The 19135-nt window shown below is 46.5% G+C and overlaps 1 protein-coding gene across 2 annotated transcripts in view; it reads left to right on the top strand.

The window, feature by feature from the left end:
* Nucleotides 1-19135, top strand: part of Snap47 (synaptosome associated protein 47) — a 41557-nt gene that overhangs the window by 3716 nt on the left and 18706 nt on the right. The window contains exons 2-3 of one of the 2 annotated variants that reach the window (XM_006246488.5): nt 7749-8287; nt 16403-16893. In XM_006246488.5, coding sequence (XP_006246550.1) covers nt 7791-8287; nt 16403-16893 — 988 coding nt within the window. In that variant the 5' untranslated portion in view covers nt 7749-7790. Of the gene's footprint in view, nt 1-7745; nt 8288-16402; nt 16894-19135 lie in introns of both variants that reach the window. The other variant, NM_199389.1, reaches the window with a different exon arrangement.

Below are 19135 nucleotides of genomic sequence, written 5' to 3'. Positions count from 1 at the left end.
CTGGTTGTGGGGCTGGGCTAGTTGGAAATGCCTGTAAGGTATGTTATGAAGATGCTCCTCAGGCAACCAGAAGTCTCAGTCGAAGCCTTGGGAGTTCGTGGACTTGGTAGATATGATTGGGTGAAGTCAGCCTTACCACGGTACTCTTAGACCTTTGTGTCTCACAGTGGGGCAGCATGGAGGGAGGGTATGTGTAGGCTTTAACTTGGAGACTTGTTGTTTTTGTTTTTTGAGACAGGGTTTCTCTGTAGCTCTGGCTGTTCTGGAATTCACTCTGTAGACCAGGCTATCCTCTAACTCAGAGATCCCCCTGTCTTTGCCTCCCAAGTGGTAGGATCAAAGGTGTGCGCTGCCGTGCCTGGCTTAACTAGATTTATAATAGGCTTGGTGAACTGATGAAGTTGTCGAGGGGAATTCCTGGTAAGTAGTATCTTATTAGAACTGTAGTGACATGGAGAGGTTGGAAAGACCTTTGGCATCTGTTGACCTTATCGACTACCAGTTTCTGCCAAACCCAAAGCTAGGACTATCATCAGGTAACATCTGAGGCCTAGAGAAAAGCATTTTCCATCTTGCTGTAGCCACCTCTCTGATGAGTCCACTGATGCATTTTGACATTTGTCTTGACTTATAACTTCCTTTGTTCTATAAAACTTCATAAAACTGCTTCTACTTTGGAACACAGAATTTGGGGTAACCTGAATCTGTGTTGCTGGACCCTGGTCACTCAAAATGTCTCCAGAAGAAACATTTGTTAATTCTATTTAAGGTGAGAACTGTGCTTTTTGTATTGACAAAGTCAATGGGATTGGCTACAACCTGTAGCCCTTGTCCAGTTGCCAGAGTTTTGTAGATTAAAATCCCTTGGTTATGTGTTACCTGTGGTTGTTAGTGATGGTGGCTCAGACCCATGGTTCCTAAGCATAAAGCACTTACATGGCCCTCGGGCCAGGTTCATAGGCCCGATACAAGGAAGGGTGAAGTCAATGATGCTGATGAGGAAGGGTTGAGTGGAGAACCCTGTGAAGGGTTTGGCTTCAAGGGGAGCAGGAGCCCCTTGAGGACTCGGTGAGGACTGTGTCGGTCTAGGCAAGTAGGAAGGTCATGGAGTCTAACCATGCATGGGCAGTTTCTGCCGCGTGGGTGGGAACAGTTTTCTCCTTCTGCCCTTCCACTTAATATCTGTTTATTTTGGCTTTCTGGACAAGACATCCTGGAAATCTGTGGTAGGAAAAGTTGTAGCCACATGTTTCTCCTTTGAAGTTTCTCAATCTTGGGCACAGGGCTCACACTCATTGTCATGTTATAATGACAAGTGCTTACTGCTCTTCTCCTCGACTTTTGGTTCTTTGTCCATTTCTCTTTGAATCTTTGAATGAGTTTGTGCTCTTTTAGTTATTTTACCGGAGGGTAAACAGAGGTCCAGAAGGTGAGGTAACTTTTCCCAAGTCATAAAGCTGTGATGGAGCCCGAGGCACGGCAGCTGGAACCACAGTGCGCTTCCTCTGTGGCTGCGCATCTAGGTGTGGGGATTTTCTGGGGAAAGTGTGGATAATTTCACTGCCCACTCATGGAATACCTCCCAGTGCTCTGCTGACAAACAGCCATGTGGAGCAGGTGATTGCTGATATAAACTTTTTATGGTGTCTAGCAATGCAGTAGTGTGTTGTCTTGTTTCCTGGAAAATGGCTCCTAAAATCCTGGGACAGGAAGCATTTTGTGCAGGCCAGCAGTCCCTAGGTACAGGTGGAATTCTCATCGAATCCAGGGTAGGTCCAGAGGACAGGGAGGTCAGACTTGTTCCCAGGCCTCCAAGAAGGAAGAGGGACTGAAGGTTGACTGGATCGCCCATGACTAGTGGTTGAATCAATCATACTCGTGTAATGAAGCCTCCATGTGGTAGAATGCCGTGTAGGTAGGCTTCCTAATAGCTGAGTACTCAGAAGTTCCAGGGAGGCCAAGGAAGCCTTTTCCCTTCTTCATACCTAGTCCTGTACATTTTAGCATCTGCACCCATTATAATACCCTTTTAATCAACTAGTAAACCTAAGTGTTTCTCTGAGTTCTATAAGCTGTTTGAGAAACTGAATCCAATCTGAAAAAATGGCAGACCTTGACTTATGGGCAGTGGGTCAGATATAGTGTGGGCTTGACATTGCCATCTAAGTGAAGCCTGTCTTAGGAACACACTGTCTTCACATAGAAAAGTGGACTAGAGGCACCCAGCTGGTGTCCACTTTAGAACCAGTTGCTAGGTGTTGTGTAAGGAGACACCCCACACACGTGCGTGTGTGCGTGCGTGCGTGTGTGTGTGTGTGTGTGTGTGTGTGTGTGTGTGTGTTTGCAGAAGTGATAGTAATGTAGGAGAAACTGTGAGTTTGGTTTTTCTTTACCTGGACCCAGGCAGGCACTGAACAAGCATTGTCTCTTAGACTCTTGGATACATTTGCTTACAGCTGATTGATGGGAAGTCTCTTCCAGCCAGGAGAATGGAACAAAGCTGTCTTCAGAAGCTGAGTAGTACTCTGTGTGGCTCCCTGCCTTTAACAATTACCATAGCCTTAGAAACCATGGCTAGGCTAAAGTGACTCCCCTAATTCTGAGAGGTACATGCCTGTTCTTGTTAAAGCTGTTATTTGTATATGAGTGTTTTGCCTGCATAAATGTGTACCACATGAATGCAGTACCCTTGGATGCCAGAAGAGGGCATCAGATCCCCTGGGACAGGAGTTAAAGACAGTTATGAGCCACTATTCCAGTGCTGAGATTCAAATATGGGTCCTCTGGAAGAGCAGCCAGTGTTCTTAAACAGCTGAGCCATTGCTCCAGCCCCACCAGTGACTTTCAAGGGTTTAGAGGTCATATGCATGGCTTGGAGGTACTCCAGCCTGTGACCCCTAGTCTACTGGAGTAAAGGCAGGTCTTCTGAGGCGTGAAGGTGTCAGCACGTGCTCTCTGTATTTCCATGCATTATGGTGGAAGGCTTGGGTGCAGGCTTCCTAGTTCAGGGATTTGTTGCCTGTGACTTAGTGTGGTTTATTCAAGTAGAAGATATTGCCATTGGTGTGGCCCTGGTGTGCTAGGGAGGGGCTCATGATGTAGACTCGCCCACTGAACCCCTCCCTCAGACAAAGCACCCTTCTATACAGAAGGAAGTGTCTCCTGCAGCTGAGAAAATCTCCCCCACTTTTCCAGTGACATCAGGCTGTAAACTTCCTGGCTGTTTCTCATGGAGCCTTCCTGAAGTAAGCATTCGAGGTGTTTTGTTTGTTTTAAACACGGTGGTTCCCCTTGGTCTGGCCAAGGACAGGTTGTTAGGAGGCCTGGCTCAGGCTCGGCATAGGACCTGGTTGTCCTCTGCAACTTGGAGTTATCTGAAATCCTTTTCTAAAAAAACAGCTTTTCTGCATCTTTCTTTATTTGCAGTGATAAACTTTTCATAGGGGCAACTTTCTTCCAGGAACATCCTAAGCTCTGGTCCTGGAGCTGGTGAAGCTGGGGTTTGCTGGTGTTGGAGTGACTGGTGATAGCCATAGACACGTATTGGGCAGGGTGGGTCTGCTCTTACGGCTGTCATGGAGAAAAGCTCTAGGATGTGTCTGTGAAGAACTTGAGCTAGGTTATTAGAGAAGTCAAATTGCCATTTTGTTTCACCTGGCACTTCCATTTTGTATATCTTAAGTGTGATACAAAGTTCCCTTCTTCATCTTTTCTTTCTTCCTCTTCCTTATGTCTGCTTGTTTCTGTAGATGTACTGTCTGAGACTAACTCTAACCAGAGAGTAAACCCTGAGGCCAGCTCCTGCTTCTCCTGCTCCTGCTCCTGATGTGGTTTGGTTTTTCAGAGAACACTGGACATCTTGATGACAAACCCTGGACTTCCCCCAAGGAGCCCAGTGCCCCTAATCAGCAGGGAATAGCCTAAGGAGATTGACACCTCCCTGTCCCCTCTAACAGAAAAGAGGGTGGAATAAGGATCGGAAGGGTAATAGAAAGAAGAGCCCAATAAAACAGCTAAGAAAAGTATGCCTACAGCCTCCAAGTCACAGCCTTCCTCCCTCAGCCTCCTCAGGAACCACTGGGGCAACAAGTCCCATATAATCCCAACAAATCCCAGCAAATAGAATGACTGAGACAGTGTTTCAGAAATGCTTGTCTAGGAAAGAGCTCATGTGTCCATTTCTGTAGCGTAGTTGAGAATTCTGTCTTCATCTTGTACTTTTGACATTTTAACTTTTATATTCCATAGAGAAGCTTTTCTTGGGAATTCTTTGTACTTCATAGATCTGAATGTCCACATCCCATTGAAAGCTTCAGAGTAGGAGGTTTAGCCCCATGGTAGATTACTTGCCCAATATGAACAAAACCCTGTATTCGTTAGCACCATAGAAAGGCTTCAAGTGAGAATAGCTCCCATAAGCTCATGTGTTTTGGTCACCAGGAAGTGGAACTATTGAAAGGGTTAGAAGAATTAGGGGGGTAGCCTAACAAGGAGGAAGTGTGTCACTGCAGGTGGGCTTTGAGGTTTCAAAAGCCTGTAAGTCTTGGTCTCTATCTGTCTGTATGTATATATTTCTTTCTGTCTGTCTGTCTGTCCATCTGTGGATCAGGATGTAAAGCTCTCAGCTACTTTTCCAGTGCTATGTGTGCTGCTATGCTTCCCTCCATGGTAGTGAACTAAATCTCAGAAACTGTAAGCAAGTCCCCAATTAGATGCTTTCTTTTATAAGAGTCACCTTGGTTATGATGTCTCTTCATAGCAGTAGAACAATGACTAAGACAAAATCTTTAGGAATTTTCAGCTGTTACTTTAATAAATAAATTTTTAGTTCCATATCCCTTATATTCTCTGGAATTCCATAGTGTGACTATTTGTTTATTTAATGGTTTCCCTGTGTCTCAAAGAAGGTCTTCATTCTTTAACAATTATTTTTAGTTCATATTCTCTCTGTCTGTCTCTGTCTGTCTGTCTGTCTGTCTCTGTCTCTGTTTCTCTGTGTGTGTGTCTGCCTCCCACCCCTCTCTGTGCACGTGTGTGCATGCGTGCATATGTGCACGAGAGGGTGTGTGCAAGTGCAGAGGCCAGAGGCCTCTGGCCCTCCTAAACTTGGAGTTACAGGTGGTTGTGAGGTAGGAACTGAACTCGTCCTCCTGGAGAACAGTCAATGTTCTTAACTGCTGAGCCATCTCTCCAGAGCCATCTGTTTTATTTTACTTTTAGAGTTGTCTGGTGAGTTCTTTCAGAAGAATTGTCTTTAGTTCAGGAATTGTGTTTTATCCCAGTCTATTGTGGAGCTCTCTATTCATTTCATACTTGCTTGTTGTGATTTTTTTCCACGATTTCTGGTCGACCCATATGTTTTTTCTCCAGTTCTTTATCATATTTCTTATCTATATAATGAATTGCTTTCCTCATTTTGCTGTCTGTATTTCCTTAGGATTTTATTTTGATATTTTCACACCTGGCATAACAGTTACCTTTTCTAGTCTTGTGATGTAGCTTTCATAGGAAAAGACTTTGATTTAGATAGGATTTAGGGTGCAGTGTGCATAGAGGTGGACTTGGAAGTGTGGCCCGTGTAGTTTTTCCGGCTGGAGTCCATGTCAGCAGTACTGTGTGGACCTTCATAGCCCAGTTCACAGCAGCGTGTGAGAATGATGCACAACTTTGCAGAAGACATGGGATTCCAAATGCGTGTTCCCTTGTGCCCTGCAGACTTGAGTGCCTGTGACTCTGGGGTTTACGATGGTGGCAGCCGAAGCCCTAATGCTACAGAGTTCCTGAACTGGTGGTTTGGGTAGACACAGGTCTTCTGATTAGGGCACTGGTGCCAATGTGGAGCAAGAGTGGAGGTGATTGGAAAGCCAGGGCCTCTGAGGTTTCCTGCACTGCTGCTCACTGCTCACTGAATCCACAGCACGTCTTACAGACGTAAGAGGGAGCATCTGGCCTTCAGCCGATGTCCTCACACCTTTAGACCTCCGCCTGGCACTTGTGACACATGGCTAAAGGCAAAGCCCAGCCCACACCTCTCAGAAAGACCCCACACTCAGAGAGATCCCAGCACAGTGGTACAGCCTATTCAGAAGCCTCGTTTTGACACAGATTGTGCTTTTGTGGGTCTGACCGGATGGTGCTGCATTTAGTACTGCGGTTATCTCCAGGACTGGCTCCTCAGAGGTGGCTCACTGAGCAAATGAATGACTCTTCCATTGACTCCATGTCACAGGAGCTAGGGAGCCAGCCAGTGCTACCTACCTTTTCTTTTTTTTTTTTTTTTTTTTTGGTTCTTTTTTTTTTTTTTTTCGGAGCTGGGGACCGAACCCAGGACCTTGCGCTTCCTAGGCAAGCGCTCTACCACTGAGCTAAATCCCCAACTCGCTACCTACCTTTTATATGCTCATCTGCAGGGTGATTGACAGCAGTGTCCTTGTAGCCTACAGCTGGGCTCAGTATTTGAGGGATCACACTAAGGTACCTCCTAAGAAGTAAAGTCATATCATAAGAAAATCTGTATTTGAGAGAGAGAGACAGACAGACAGACACAGACAGACAGACAGACAGACAGATAGACAGAGAGACAGAGACAGACAGACAGACAGACAGACAGACAGATAGAAGGAGGGTGAGAGAGATAGAGAAGGGGAGGTAGGGGGACAGAATCAGAGACACAACCAGAGAGAAGTGCAAGGACAGGGAGAGGTGGGAAAAGATCTGCTCTGTGATTGCAGTGCAGAACACTTTACTGGGCATTGCCAGGCCTAGCTCCTTCCCAGTCAGTACCATAGACCACAGTGTGGAGCCTCTTTTCTTATCTAATACTTACTACCTGTACAAAGACGATTGGGCAGCATATCCTGTAAGGGTTAATTCAAACCTGTCATCATGACTTATGACTGCCTTGATGAATATAATCATAAACATGAAATTTCAAACAGCCAGGTATGATGGCACAAGCCAGTATTTCTAGTACTGGTCAAGCATGGGAACTTGAGGCCACCGTGGGCTACATAGCAAGTTCAAAGCTGGTCTGAGCAACATGTGAGACCCTATTTAAAAACAAGGGCTGGGGTGAGAGATCAGTGGCAAACCGCTTCCTGGTGCACTTGGGTCTGATCCTTGTTACTGGGGGGCAAGGGTGGGGGACAGAAGCAGGAGAAAGTGAAACTAGCACACTTCACTGTTTATGGCCACACAACAACTGTCTGTGTATAGTGCATCAGTGTACTTGGGACTCTAGGTAGCTCTGAGATGACTGTGCAGCCGGGGACCGTGTCTATAAGACTTTCAGTAAACCGCTGGATGACACATACACAGGGACTTCAGAGAGGACCCTTAGGAGGACATTGTAGGGGTTGGGGATTTAGCTCAGTGATAGAGTGCTTGCCTAGCAAGCACAAGGCCCGGGGTTCGGTCCCCAGCTCCGGGGGAAAAAAAAAAAAAGGAGGACATTGTACAGATATACAGTAATAGAGACATAACAGCCACAAGGCCCTGTGCATGGGAGGGGTTTCGGGCTTTGTCTCCAGTGCTAGCTGTCTTCACAGTTTGCTCCGTGGGCACAGGAGTGGAGGGTCTCATGCAGGGAATGATGGGACAAGCACAGTTTGCTTGGGCCAGGGCCCAGAACTCCCTTGAGGCTGTACCTGGAAAGAATTCTCCAGGCTAACCTCCTATTATCCACAGTCTGAAAGAAACGGATACATTTTGCCTCATCTGCACACTAATTGTTTCTTTTCCCTCAGAAGCAGTTACTACAGCCTTGGTGTAGCACAGCCACCTAGGAACAGATGAGCAGTGATGTACGAGTTCACACCTGGCCTTGTTCCTACTATCTGGACCTTGAGAAGCAATGGCTTCCTGGAAAACTGACCTTGACACCTCGTTCACTGAAGTTCAGTGTGGACAAAGCTGAAGAGGTCCTTGTTGGCCTGCCCCTTTCTAGCATCACTGAGATCAGGAAAGAGACATCGCTCTTTATCTTCAGTGCGATCACAGTCCTGGAGAAGGGCCAGGCCAAGCACTGGTTCAGCTCACTGCGGCCTAGTCGAAATGTGGTCTTCAACATCATCGAGCATTTCTGGAGGGAGCTGCTACTGTCCCAGCCAGGCACTGCTGCCAATCCAACCTCCCCCATGACCAGGGGGCAGGAGCTGATGGGACTGATGGCGAGTTCCCAGAGACGCATGGAAGACACAGCAAAGGTCCTTCACCACCAGGGCGAGCAGCTAGACAGTGTCATGAGGGGCCTGGAGAAGATGGAGTCCGATCTAGATGTGGCTGACAGGTGGGCACACTCCAGGTCTTCTCTGCCTTTGCTGGGAAGGCAGAGTGTCCTCTGGACCGTCTCATGGTTAGCACATTTCCAGCACCTAGAGAAAAGGCTGTGCACCTACTGTGTGGTCTGTGGGACTCATCCCAGAGATGATCGCCACCTGGATCATGTTGGTTCACAGAGAGTAGGGTGGTGGGTGTCCATGTTGTGATGGGCTGCCTGAGGGGGCATCTTGCTCTGTTAATGCTGTGATTCCTATGTGCTATTTAGTCATGTCTCCAACTCGCAGGCTATGAGTGTGGTCTGTGTCTCCTCCTGGTGGTGATCTGCTTTGATGGTGACAATTCTTTTGCCTTTGTTTTGTGCGTACCTTGCAATGTCCGTTTCTTTGGTAACTTTTACATCTCTAAATCCGTGACCCATTCAGAGCTCCCATTTTGTGTGTGTACCTTGTGCTGCTCTCCTTTATCAGCTGTTTTGTGTTTTCTCTTCATGTTACTCTCTTGTTTTCATTCTGGTTTATATTTCCTGAGCTTTTCTTTCTGTTAGATGTTAATTTAGAAGCATTAGCTTTGTTCTACACATGCTGTTTGACTCATAACACTGCTTCCTGTCTGTTTTCTCTCATCTCCACACTCCAGTTGCCTTTTTTGGTTTTATTTTACTTTCTATCTATCTATCTATCTATCTATCTATCTATCTATCTATCTATCTATCTATCTATCGGTTTTTCAAGGCAGGGGTTTCATGGCGTAGCACTGGCTGTCCTGGAACTCGACCAGGCTGGCCTGCCTCTGCCTCTTGAGTGCTGGGATTAAAGGCGTGTGCCACTACCCCCAGCTTTTTTTTTTGTTTGTTTGTTTGTTTTATATTGACCTATCTCTCCTAGTTTTCTCTCTGTCTGGATTTCTTTATCTTCTGTCTTTAATTGGAAGCATTTGTCCTAGGGTCGCTGTATAGGGGACTTCTAAGACTGGTCTGTCAGTAAAACCTCTCTTGGGTCCCTCCATCCCTCCTGCACTGTGACCCTGTTGGCCTCACATGGAGACCCAGCTTTCTTCTCCCCATTCTGCCCCTGCTAAACAGTGTTTCCTCCCAAGTGCCCAAGTTGGGTGTAGGGTCTTGGTGTCTTCCTCCAAGCTGGCCTGCTCTGTCACTGACCACAGTCCACTCGTTTTTTTGTTTTTGTTTTGTTTTGTTTTTTCTTTTTTTCGGAGCTGGGGACCAAACCCAGGGCCTTGCGCTTACCACTGAGCTAAATCCCCAACCCCCAGTCCACTCGTTTTTAGAGGATGCTGGTTCTAGAGGATGCTTGTTCCTGCATCTAGATTTTCAGCTTCTCCCACCATTGGTATATAGAAAAGTTCCACAGTCTTGTGGCTGTCCCTTCCTGTCCCCAGGGAAGTGGTGGTGTTCAGCTGTAGTCCTTGAACAGTACTCCCTGGCCATTCTTCCCAGGGCTTGTCTTTGAGAGTGCTCTTTTTCAGTACATGAAGTTCAAACTTGGGCTAAATTTCTCTTCTTATTTTCCAGAACTTAGTTTGGAAATGTCATAGCCCTCTTGTGTACAGTTCTGCTTGCTTGTTTCAGTTATCCCAGAGTCTCTCTGAAAATATTAGGTAGAGAAGCCAACCTCTCTGGGAAATGTGTTGTCAGTTCCCCTCTGAGTAGCCTGATGAGATCTCAGGCCTGATTGCCCAGGCTCCTAGGACAGGATCAGCCCTTTGTCCTGCTGTGTGCACTGTTCACTACCCATATCAGTCACTAGCAGCCACTTTGGTTATCAAATATTTTTAGGTGTCTCAGTGCTGGGCTCAGCAGCGTTTACTTAATACTGATCCTAATGTACAGGAGGACTCGCAATTTGGAGATGCCAAGGAGAGGCTGTGGAGTGAAACACAGGAAGGCGCTCTGAGAGGAGCCATCTCACATAACTCCTATTGTAATAATAGTAATAGTAGGTGTGGTCTGTAAATAACTACATCATAAGTATGTGTATTAGAAACACTGCTCCTCTCAGGTTTAATACTACCCTTCATGTCTGGTGTTCCTCAGGGTCTAGGAACATGCTCTCTCTGTGGATGAAGGGCTGTGTCTGTGAAGAATGTACCATGCTTCCTAACCACTATGGCAGAATGTCCAGGCTCTGTAAGTGCCTTTTAGGTGTGATAGCCTTTGCTACAGTCTACACATGGTTAGGGATGTTCTTGGAGAGAACGAGTGGACATATCCTCCTCTCTCATCAAGGACCATGTCATGGAGGTAGGCTTGTGTCAGGCATGTTACAGGAGCAGACAGCAGTCCACAGTGTTGAGTTGGCAACTCTGTTCTCTCTGGCCCCTGCTTAGTTTTGTCCTCAGGATGAACTGTTATAAAATGGACATGGAGATAAACCCTCTCTGTTCCAGGAATGGGGTGTTTTTACATCTTCTCTTATGATTGACCACGTCCTAGTCTGTGTTTGCCTCTTTGTCCACATGGATACATACTTTACGGGAACTCGGGGATAGTTCAGCATATTTCACAGTCTGCCAAGTTAGAGTTCCTATTGTTTACTTTTGGTTCCTGTTGGGAAATGAGGTTTAATCTGGACACATCGGATACATTCGAGCCTCTGTCTTCTCCATGAAAACTCAGCAAATGAGTCAAGGGGAAGTGAGACCTTGGTGTTGCAGGGCCAGTCACAGCAGGTGCTGGCTCAGGGCTCGACTCTTCTTAGAGGTCTGTTCTGCATCTTGACAGTGCTCACCCTTAAAGAGTCTACTCCATCACCACCCAGACGTCTTGTGTTTTCTGTGTGTGTCTATTTGTTTGGATCCTAGAGCCTATTTCCATGGCAGACTAGACAGGGGGTGTCTGTCTGAGAGGAGTGCTCTCTGATCTTAGGATGGTTGGTCCCTTTTCCACCACGGTGCCTGTAATTCACCTCACAGAGGCTTCAGAACTTACAGTGAAGGATTTGTGCATAAAGGGAAAACGTGATCTTTGTTTTTGTTGCTTACTACTTTTTGGCTATAGTGTCATTCATCCTAACCAAACTAGGAAGTGGCCCACATGTCCATCAATTGATGGACACATAAGAAAATGTGAGACAGACACACACACACACACACACACACACACAGTGGAGCACTACTCAATGATGAAGAAGGATGAAATTCTATCATTTACAGAGAAATGGAGGGACTGGAGGTCAGCATGCTGTGCTAAGTTCCAGGCTCAGAAGGAAATGCCCTGCATGTTCTTGCATATGCAGAGGCCAGGTGGTCATGAAAGCAGCAGCCGGGCTGTGTGGGAGAGAAAGGAGACTGGAAGAGACTGGAGGGCAGAAGAGTAGCAGGGTGGAGCTGTTACTACTCAGTCATGTGACCACATACCTAAGTAGAAGCAACTGGGGAGAGCATTTGGGATGACACATCCCCTTGTCAGGTAGAAGGCATAGCAGTAGGAGCACGAGGCTGCTTACATCCACATTCCAGGAATGCTGAATGAGGACAAGGATGGGGAGGACCAGAGCAAGATACCACAGGTGTGGTTCCTGTGTCCGAGCAGTTGTGATTAGAACTGTGATGAACACACTCAGTCAGAGACACAGTGATGGTGGTCAGCATAGTGGGTCCTGAACAGAGAATAATCTAGACAGAGCAGACAGTATCCTCATAGATAAATGGATAAAGGAATATGATATGTCTGTGCAACGAAGTGTGATTCAGCCATGAAGAACAAAATCCAGCTGTTGGTAGTGATACAAATGAACCTGGAGATCGAATTAGATAATTGAGGCACAAAGAGGCAAACGCATGTTTTCATTTGTGGAAGGCTGAAGAAGTGGGACTAGTACACGTTTGTAGCTTATGCCTGATTCAGTAGGTCCTCCAAGCCTGCCGTGATATTTCTCCAGTTGTGTAATACATAAGTAGAGTGGATATACTCTGGAGTGAGCAGAGTCCTTGTCCCTAACCTGTATTAAGAGGCCATTATGGTGATCAAAAGTAAAATGTATCCCCTAGAACTTCTTCTGTCTAGGAACATGGTAGCCAGTGGCTTTCGTACATCTGTGCTGGGGTCACAGAGAGTGCCACCACTAATGGCGCTGAGCTAGCTAGCTCCCTTGACCCACACTTGGGTTATACTGGTTCACTCAAGTAGCTCACAGAACTTGTGTTGACTGGTTAATCAGAATAATTACTAAGGATACAGATGAAGACATGTAAGAGCTCAGGTATGTGGAAGGGACAAGGCGTCCATGCCCTCCCTGGCCACTGCCCCCCAGGACCCTCCACACATCCAGCTCTGAATATGTCTCTGGGGGTTTTATGACACTCAGTTACATGGGGACAATTGATTAAACTGCTGGCCATCAGTCATCCACTCACCTCCAGCCCTTCTTCTTTGTGGGCTGAGATAAGGCTTAGGGTCCTCACCCTCTGATCCAGCCCTGGTCTTGCACTGACCAGCTCCACCTGGTAGCTACTCAGGGGCTGCTGGCCAGCAGAGGGCTCACATGTAGAAAGTACTTCATGTGCATATTCCTAGGAAACAGGATGAGGACCAAATATATTTCGGAGAGTCACACCTGAGAAATGCCTGCAAAGCTTGGAGAATTTAGGAATCTGCTTACTTTTTATTTCATTCTGAAACAAAAAGGCATGTTGTTAGTTTAAGTCTTTTGTAGGTGCCCTTTGTCAGGTTGAGAAAGTCATCCTTCTAGCTTGTTGAAGTGATAGAATTCTAAAGGTACTGTCCTGTTCTGGTGAGCACAGCTTTCCTGTTTACTGTCAGTGACTTGAATTACCCTGGTGAATTTTCAGATGTGAAGCCCCCTCATCTCCCTGGGATCAATACCTCTTATTTGCCAGTTAGTAATTCTTAATGCCATCAGCGACACTTGCTGGTTCTTAAAGTCTTTTGTTGTTATTGTTTTCGAGACAGGGCTCCTCTGTGTACTTAGCTGTCCAGAACTCGCTCTGTAGCCCTGGCTGGCCTTGAACTCAGAACTCAGAGATCCATCTGCTTCTGTCTCCTGAGTGCCGGGATTAAATGTGTGTGCCAACACCGCCAGCTTGCTGGGATTTTTTGTTTGTTTGTTTGGTTGGTTGGTTTTGTTTTTTATAAGGAATTTTGCTGTGTCGGTGGTGTGAGTCACGCAGCTTCCGAGCTGCCCAAGCAGTTTTGCCTTTGCGCTGTTATCTGAGCAGGGCTGTGGACAGACAGCTGTTCATCCTTATCTTTGGCAGAGTTGACCAGGGAATCCACTCGGGGCTTGGTGGCATCTTTACAGATTGAGTTTCTCTCAAAAGCTCTTATGTAATTTTGGCTTTTGGCAGGAGTTCCAGAGGTTGGGCTTTCTATGTTGTACATTTCACGTAAGTTGTCAGATTTATTGGCACTGAGAATAATGTCCGTAGACTCTCAATCTCTGAGGTAACATCTCCCATTTCCACTCCTGTGTCAGTAATTTAGATTTCCTCTACTGTTTAATTGATAGTTCTTGTTAGTGATCTGTATTTTTTTTTTTTTTTTTTTTTTGGTTTTTTCGGAGCTGAGGATCGAACCCAGGGCCTTGCGCTTCCTAGGCAAGCGCTCTACCACTGAGCTAAATCCCCAACCCCTAGTGATCTGTATTTTGTATTTAAATCACATCAAAGAACTGACTTTGTGTACTCGCCCCCCACCTCTCTCTCTTAAGTCTCATGGAGGAAGTGGGGTGGGGGAGGTATAGTCTCACTGTGTTTCCCAGGCCATCCTGGAACTCACTTTGTAAATCAGGTGGACCTGTAGCTCATAGAGATCTAGTTGCCTCTGCCTTCAGAATGCTAGGATTAAAAGTCACAGGTCACTCTTTATTTCTCTTGTCTGTGTGTCCAGGCACATACATGCCATATCCTCTGTATGGACAGTTGGAGTCTGTTCTCTCCTTCCACCATGTGGGTTCCAAGGATCAAACTCAGATCTCAGGGTTGATGGCAAGTTCCCCGGGACCCCCCACTCCATAGCCAATTCCATTAGTTTCCACTTTTGGCTTCTTTACTTTCTTTGTGTGTATTTTGGTCTTCATTTTAAAATAGTTTGAAGTAGACACTTAGATAACTAATTTTAAACCATTTATTTATTTATCTTTTTATTCGTTTGTTTATTTATTGGTTTTTTGGAGACAAAAGTTTCTCTGTGTAGCCCTGGCTGTCCTGGAACTCACTCTGTAGACCAGGCTGGCCTTGAACTCAGAGATCCCCCTGCCTCTGATAACTGGGTGCTGGGATTAAAGGTGTGGGCTACCACTGCCTAATTTTAAACCTTTCTAATATATACATATACGTGTTGAAAACTCAATTTTCTCTGGTGGGATTGTGTTTGCTTCTCGTGTGTGTGTGTGTGTGTGTGTGTGTGTGTGTGTGTGTGTTGTGTTTTATTGTTATTGTTATTCGCTTTAAATGTTTTCTTTTTTAAAAAACATATGTGGGCTGGAGAGATGGCTCAGTGGTTAAGAGCACTGACTGCTCTTCCAGGGATCCTGAGTTCAATTCCCAGCAATCACATGGTGGCTCACAGCCATCTGTAATGGGACCTGATGCCTTCTTCTGGTGTGTCTGAAGACAGTGACAGTGTACTCATATATATTAAATAAAATACATCTTTTAAAAAAAGATTTGCTTTTATACCTAGCAGTATTTTGCCTGAATCTGTGTCTGTGTATGTATACAAATGCATACTTGTGCTCCTGGAGGTCAGAAAAAGGTGTCAGAAACTCTGCAACTGAAGTCACAGATGGTTGTAAGCCACTGTGCTGGTGCTGGGAAAGGAACCCAGGACCTCTGCGAGAGCAGCCAGTGCTCTAACCACTGAGCCATTGCTCCAGCCCCTTTAAATAGATTCTGATTTCCTCTTTGTATTTTTGATACCTGTACTTCAGAATGCATTAATCTGCAAATATTTTCAGATTTGTAATTGTTCTTTGGACATAATGCCTTTGCAACTAGCTGCATTTCCTGTCATGAGCAGTCTGTGTCCAGGTGAGAGCAGTATGTGCTTGGAGATGCTGGTGATTCTGTTATCAGTAAGGCTGAGCTGCCATAACTCTTCAAAAACTCTTAAGTTCTTAGTAAATTTTTGTTATCTTGTCCTTTCAGTCATCGAACGAAATGTAATTATTGACGTCTACAACTGTGGCTGTTTTTTCTTTTACTTTCGTCAATTTTTTGCTTCATGAATCTTGAAGTAGTGTTATTTGTTATATAGATGCTTGGGGTTAAGTCTCTCTGTTGGGTAGATTCTCTTAGAGTGATAGCACCCATTTACTGTTAGCGTCCTGTGTATGATGTGTACATTTAAACTCCTTGTTTTCTGTGAATCTGTTCTTTCGTGCTTTTTCAGTGTTTTGTGAGCATGATATAGTTGCCTCTTGTTTCTTGAAAGCTGACAGTGTACCTCTTTACTTGGTTCGTTTGCTTTTAGACTGATGCTTTCCTAGTTTGGTTTAACTCTCCAATTCTGCCTTATGTTCTTGCTGATATTTGCTTTTTCCTTCCTGCCTCCATTTTTCTTCTGTCGATGCACTGGATATATTTCTCGGTGTTACAGTTGTGCTGTGCAGTCTAGTAGGCACTAACTGTATTAAAATTGAATTATATTGGGCTGGGAAGTGGCTTAGAGTCAGAGCTCTAGCCTGGCGTGCATGAGGTCCTGAATTTGATTTCCCAGGGATACAGTTAGTTAATTGAATTAAGAATTGGGTTTCTTAGTTGCCATGGCTAAATGTAAAGTGTTTGGTGGCCACGTGTGCCTCCAGTTGTTTTGGACACGCTGTAGAAAGCAAACAGCTCTGTAGAGATTGGTGGGTTGATGAATTCGTGGATGGCTTCTGAGTCGGAATTCTCCAGATCAGGGCGTGGTGTGGAAAGAACAAACGAGTCATGTGCGAGTTTGCTGTATCTTTGGCTCTCAGGATCCCACCTAGACAGGTGTGCTTACACCCCCAGCCTCAGCCCCCACTCTGCTCTTTCCGATTTGTGAGTGTTTGTTGTGAAAGATTGACTGTAAAATGGTAACATGCCTACAAAGATTAACAACAGAGGCATTATACCTTAAAACTAACCTTCTCTGGTTTCTGTGCTTTCTTTGTTCCCTTAGATTGCTGACAGAGTTGGAGACTCCTTCCTGGTGGCCTTTTAGTGCTAAGTTTTGGAAGACGCCAGTGGAAGCCAAGCCCAGGGACAGTGTCTCTGTAGCCCCTTGTGAGCCCTTTGGAAAGGAAGGGGTTGTGATCAGGGTCCCTGCTGTTGTTTCTCAGAGAACAGAGTCTCATTCCAAGCCAGGAAAACTCACTGTCCTGGTCTCCGGTTTGGAAATCCATGACTCCAGTTCATTGCTCCTGCACAGATTTGAGAAGGAAGATGTTGATGATATCAAGGTTCACTCTCCTTATGAGGTCAGCATACGCCAGCGGTTCATCGGCAAGCCAGACGTGGCTTACCGGCTGATATCTGCCAAGATGCCAGAGGTCATTCCCATTTTAGAAGTGCAGTTCAGCAAGAAGATTGAGCTCCTGGAAGACGCCCTGGTGCTCAGGAGCAGGGGCCGTGCTTCGCCTGCCGAGGGCGGCTGCTCCATTCGGCATGCAGGTGAGCAGCCAGCAGGGCAGTGCGTGCACCGCCTTCCAAAATTAGAGCTTCACTCAGCACGCTGTGATTTGTGTTCAACATGCCCATCCATCAGCAGCTGCTGGCTCCAGCTCGCAGCAGTCACGGGCTCGAACAACCCTTCCAGACTGCCAACTTACACCTGCCCTTGACAGATAATTGGTTTTAGGATAGGACAGCGCCAAAGCTTGGTTCTTAAATGTCTCCCAGAGGCTTACCTTTCAAGGTGACACTGTTAGGAGACGGTGGGGCCTTCAGAAGGAAAGGCCTCCTTGGAGGTTTGCCGTCTCCTGTCTGCTAGTGAGAACAGTGAGCAGTTTAGTTCCTGTTGTGGTGTGCTGCCTCACCACGGGCTCAGTCCTAGGGACCACTGCGCTGGACTGGCCCTCTAGAACCGTGATTTAGGTTACGTCTTGTCTCTTGATGAGTTGATTGGGTATTTCCTTGTGGTATGGAAACTACTACAGTCAGAAGGTGTTGTCAGCCCCGCTGGCGTTGCTTTAATAGAACAGCAGAAGCTAGGTCTTGTGTAAGGAAAGATTAGGTAGTTTACCGTTCTGAAAGCTGGAAGTCCAAGACTGGGCAGCTCTGCTGAGGGTCACGTGGCAGATAGCACAATGATGAGAACACTTGACAGGACAGGATGCTGAAGAGACTCAGGGGGCAGGCTTACTCTGTTACAGCTAACTCTCTCAGACACTTACTAAGATCCCCGTCCTCCTAAAGACAGTCTTCTTGTGACCTGATGACCTCTCCTAGGCTCTGCCCTTCAAAGGTGCCACCGCTCTTCAACATCACTTAGTTCCTAGTGTGTGAACTCTTGGGAGACACACTTGGAACATATCTGAACAACAGCAAGGGTGTGGGTAAACCATCCAAAGGAAGCTTCAAGTCCTCAGTCCTTGGCTCTACTCAGCGTGGTCCAGGAAGTGGCACTCTCAGATAGATCCTGGTGTGATCCACATCTGCCCGACCTGCCCCTACCAGTCTACCACTTACTTTGGTGTTAAGTTGGGTCTTTCCAGCCACTACCCAGATGTGCATTGTAGGGGTCTGCATCCTTGAATTCTTGGACACAGAGTTGAGTTTTCAGGTTCAGGTACTGTGCACTGGATCAGTGGAGCAGCAGAACATAGCACCAAGGCCCAGGATAGGGGTGATCCATTTGTTCATGATGTGTGTGCATTGCCCGTGGTGTTCAGCTTCCCTGGATTAGGCCTAGCCAAGCGAGGACCTACGTATAAGAGATGAAATGCTACAATATGAGGCAGGACATCTGTCATCGTGGGAGAAGAAACTGCTATGCTTGGTCCTTTCGAGGGAGGCTCTCAAGACCAAGAGTGTCCAGTGAGGCATAAGCAGAGGAGAGGAGAAAGTGGGGTCTCCTAGTGGAGGCAGGAGTAAGGAGATGATGTAAGTAGGCAGCACGGTGCTGGGGAGGAGGCATGTGATACTGTAGCTGGTAGGAGCTGTCCCAGTGGAGGAGGACTGAGGGAGGAAATGATATGTGTGCATGCATGTCCTCCCCCCTTGGGGGCCTTTAGGTAGGAAACATTATAATGTCTTAGGAAGGTGGCAGCTATGCCCAGGGAGGGAGGACTGGGGAGGCCACAGTAGCCTAGGAGTAAGGTGACTTCCTAAAGAGATTCCAGGGCTTTCATGACTTCACTGAATAGGTGAAGTCATAACCTGTGAACTCATAGGTTCATTGCAAGATAGACATTCATCCAGTGGGTCTTGTTTGGTGAGAGTTCTGCTGATCACCCAGTGCCAGAAGGCCTAGGCTTGTGCACAGGATGCCTGTGGCTTACTGTCCATAGCATCCTCTAAGAAAGCCATAGGCGTGCTTCCTGCTCCCCTTCCTGATCAGTGTCCCAACTGATGCAGGCCGACCTCCCATATTGCAGATGGCGGAGTCAGGGATGTCTTTGTAACCACTGCCCTAGCAACAGCATGCTGGGATTTGATTGAGTTGCTGAGGACAGGAAAGTGGCCATCACAGGGCACTTGCATGGGATGAATGGAGCACTTGGACTGTGCAGTCTGCTGTTTTATGTCTCCTGTGAACTCCCTGAAGTGTTTTGAGTGTACTTGGTGGGAAGGAAGCACTATCCTCTGTTTTAGCACATGGGTGTGCCCAGCTGGCTGCTCTGTGCAGAAAGCTCACATGAACTGAGGTTTAGTGGGGAAGATGGCTTCTAAGGAGGTAGGAACTCGGTGGTTT

The sequence above is a fragment of the Rattus norvegicus genome, chromosome 10 (genome assembly GCF_036323735.1).
Source record: "Rattus norvegicus strain BN/NHsdMcwi chromosome 10, GRCr8, whole genome shotgun sequence".
In the NCBI taxonomy this organism is placed as follows: domain Eukaryota; kingdom Metazoa; phylum Chordata; class Mammalia; order Rodentia; family Muridae; genus Rattus; species Rattus norvegicus.
The sequence above is the reverse complement of the archived record's forward strand: the minus strand, read 5'-3'. Positions and strand labels throughout refer to the sequence as shown.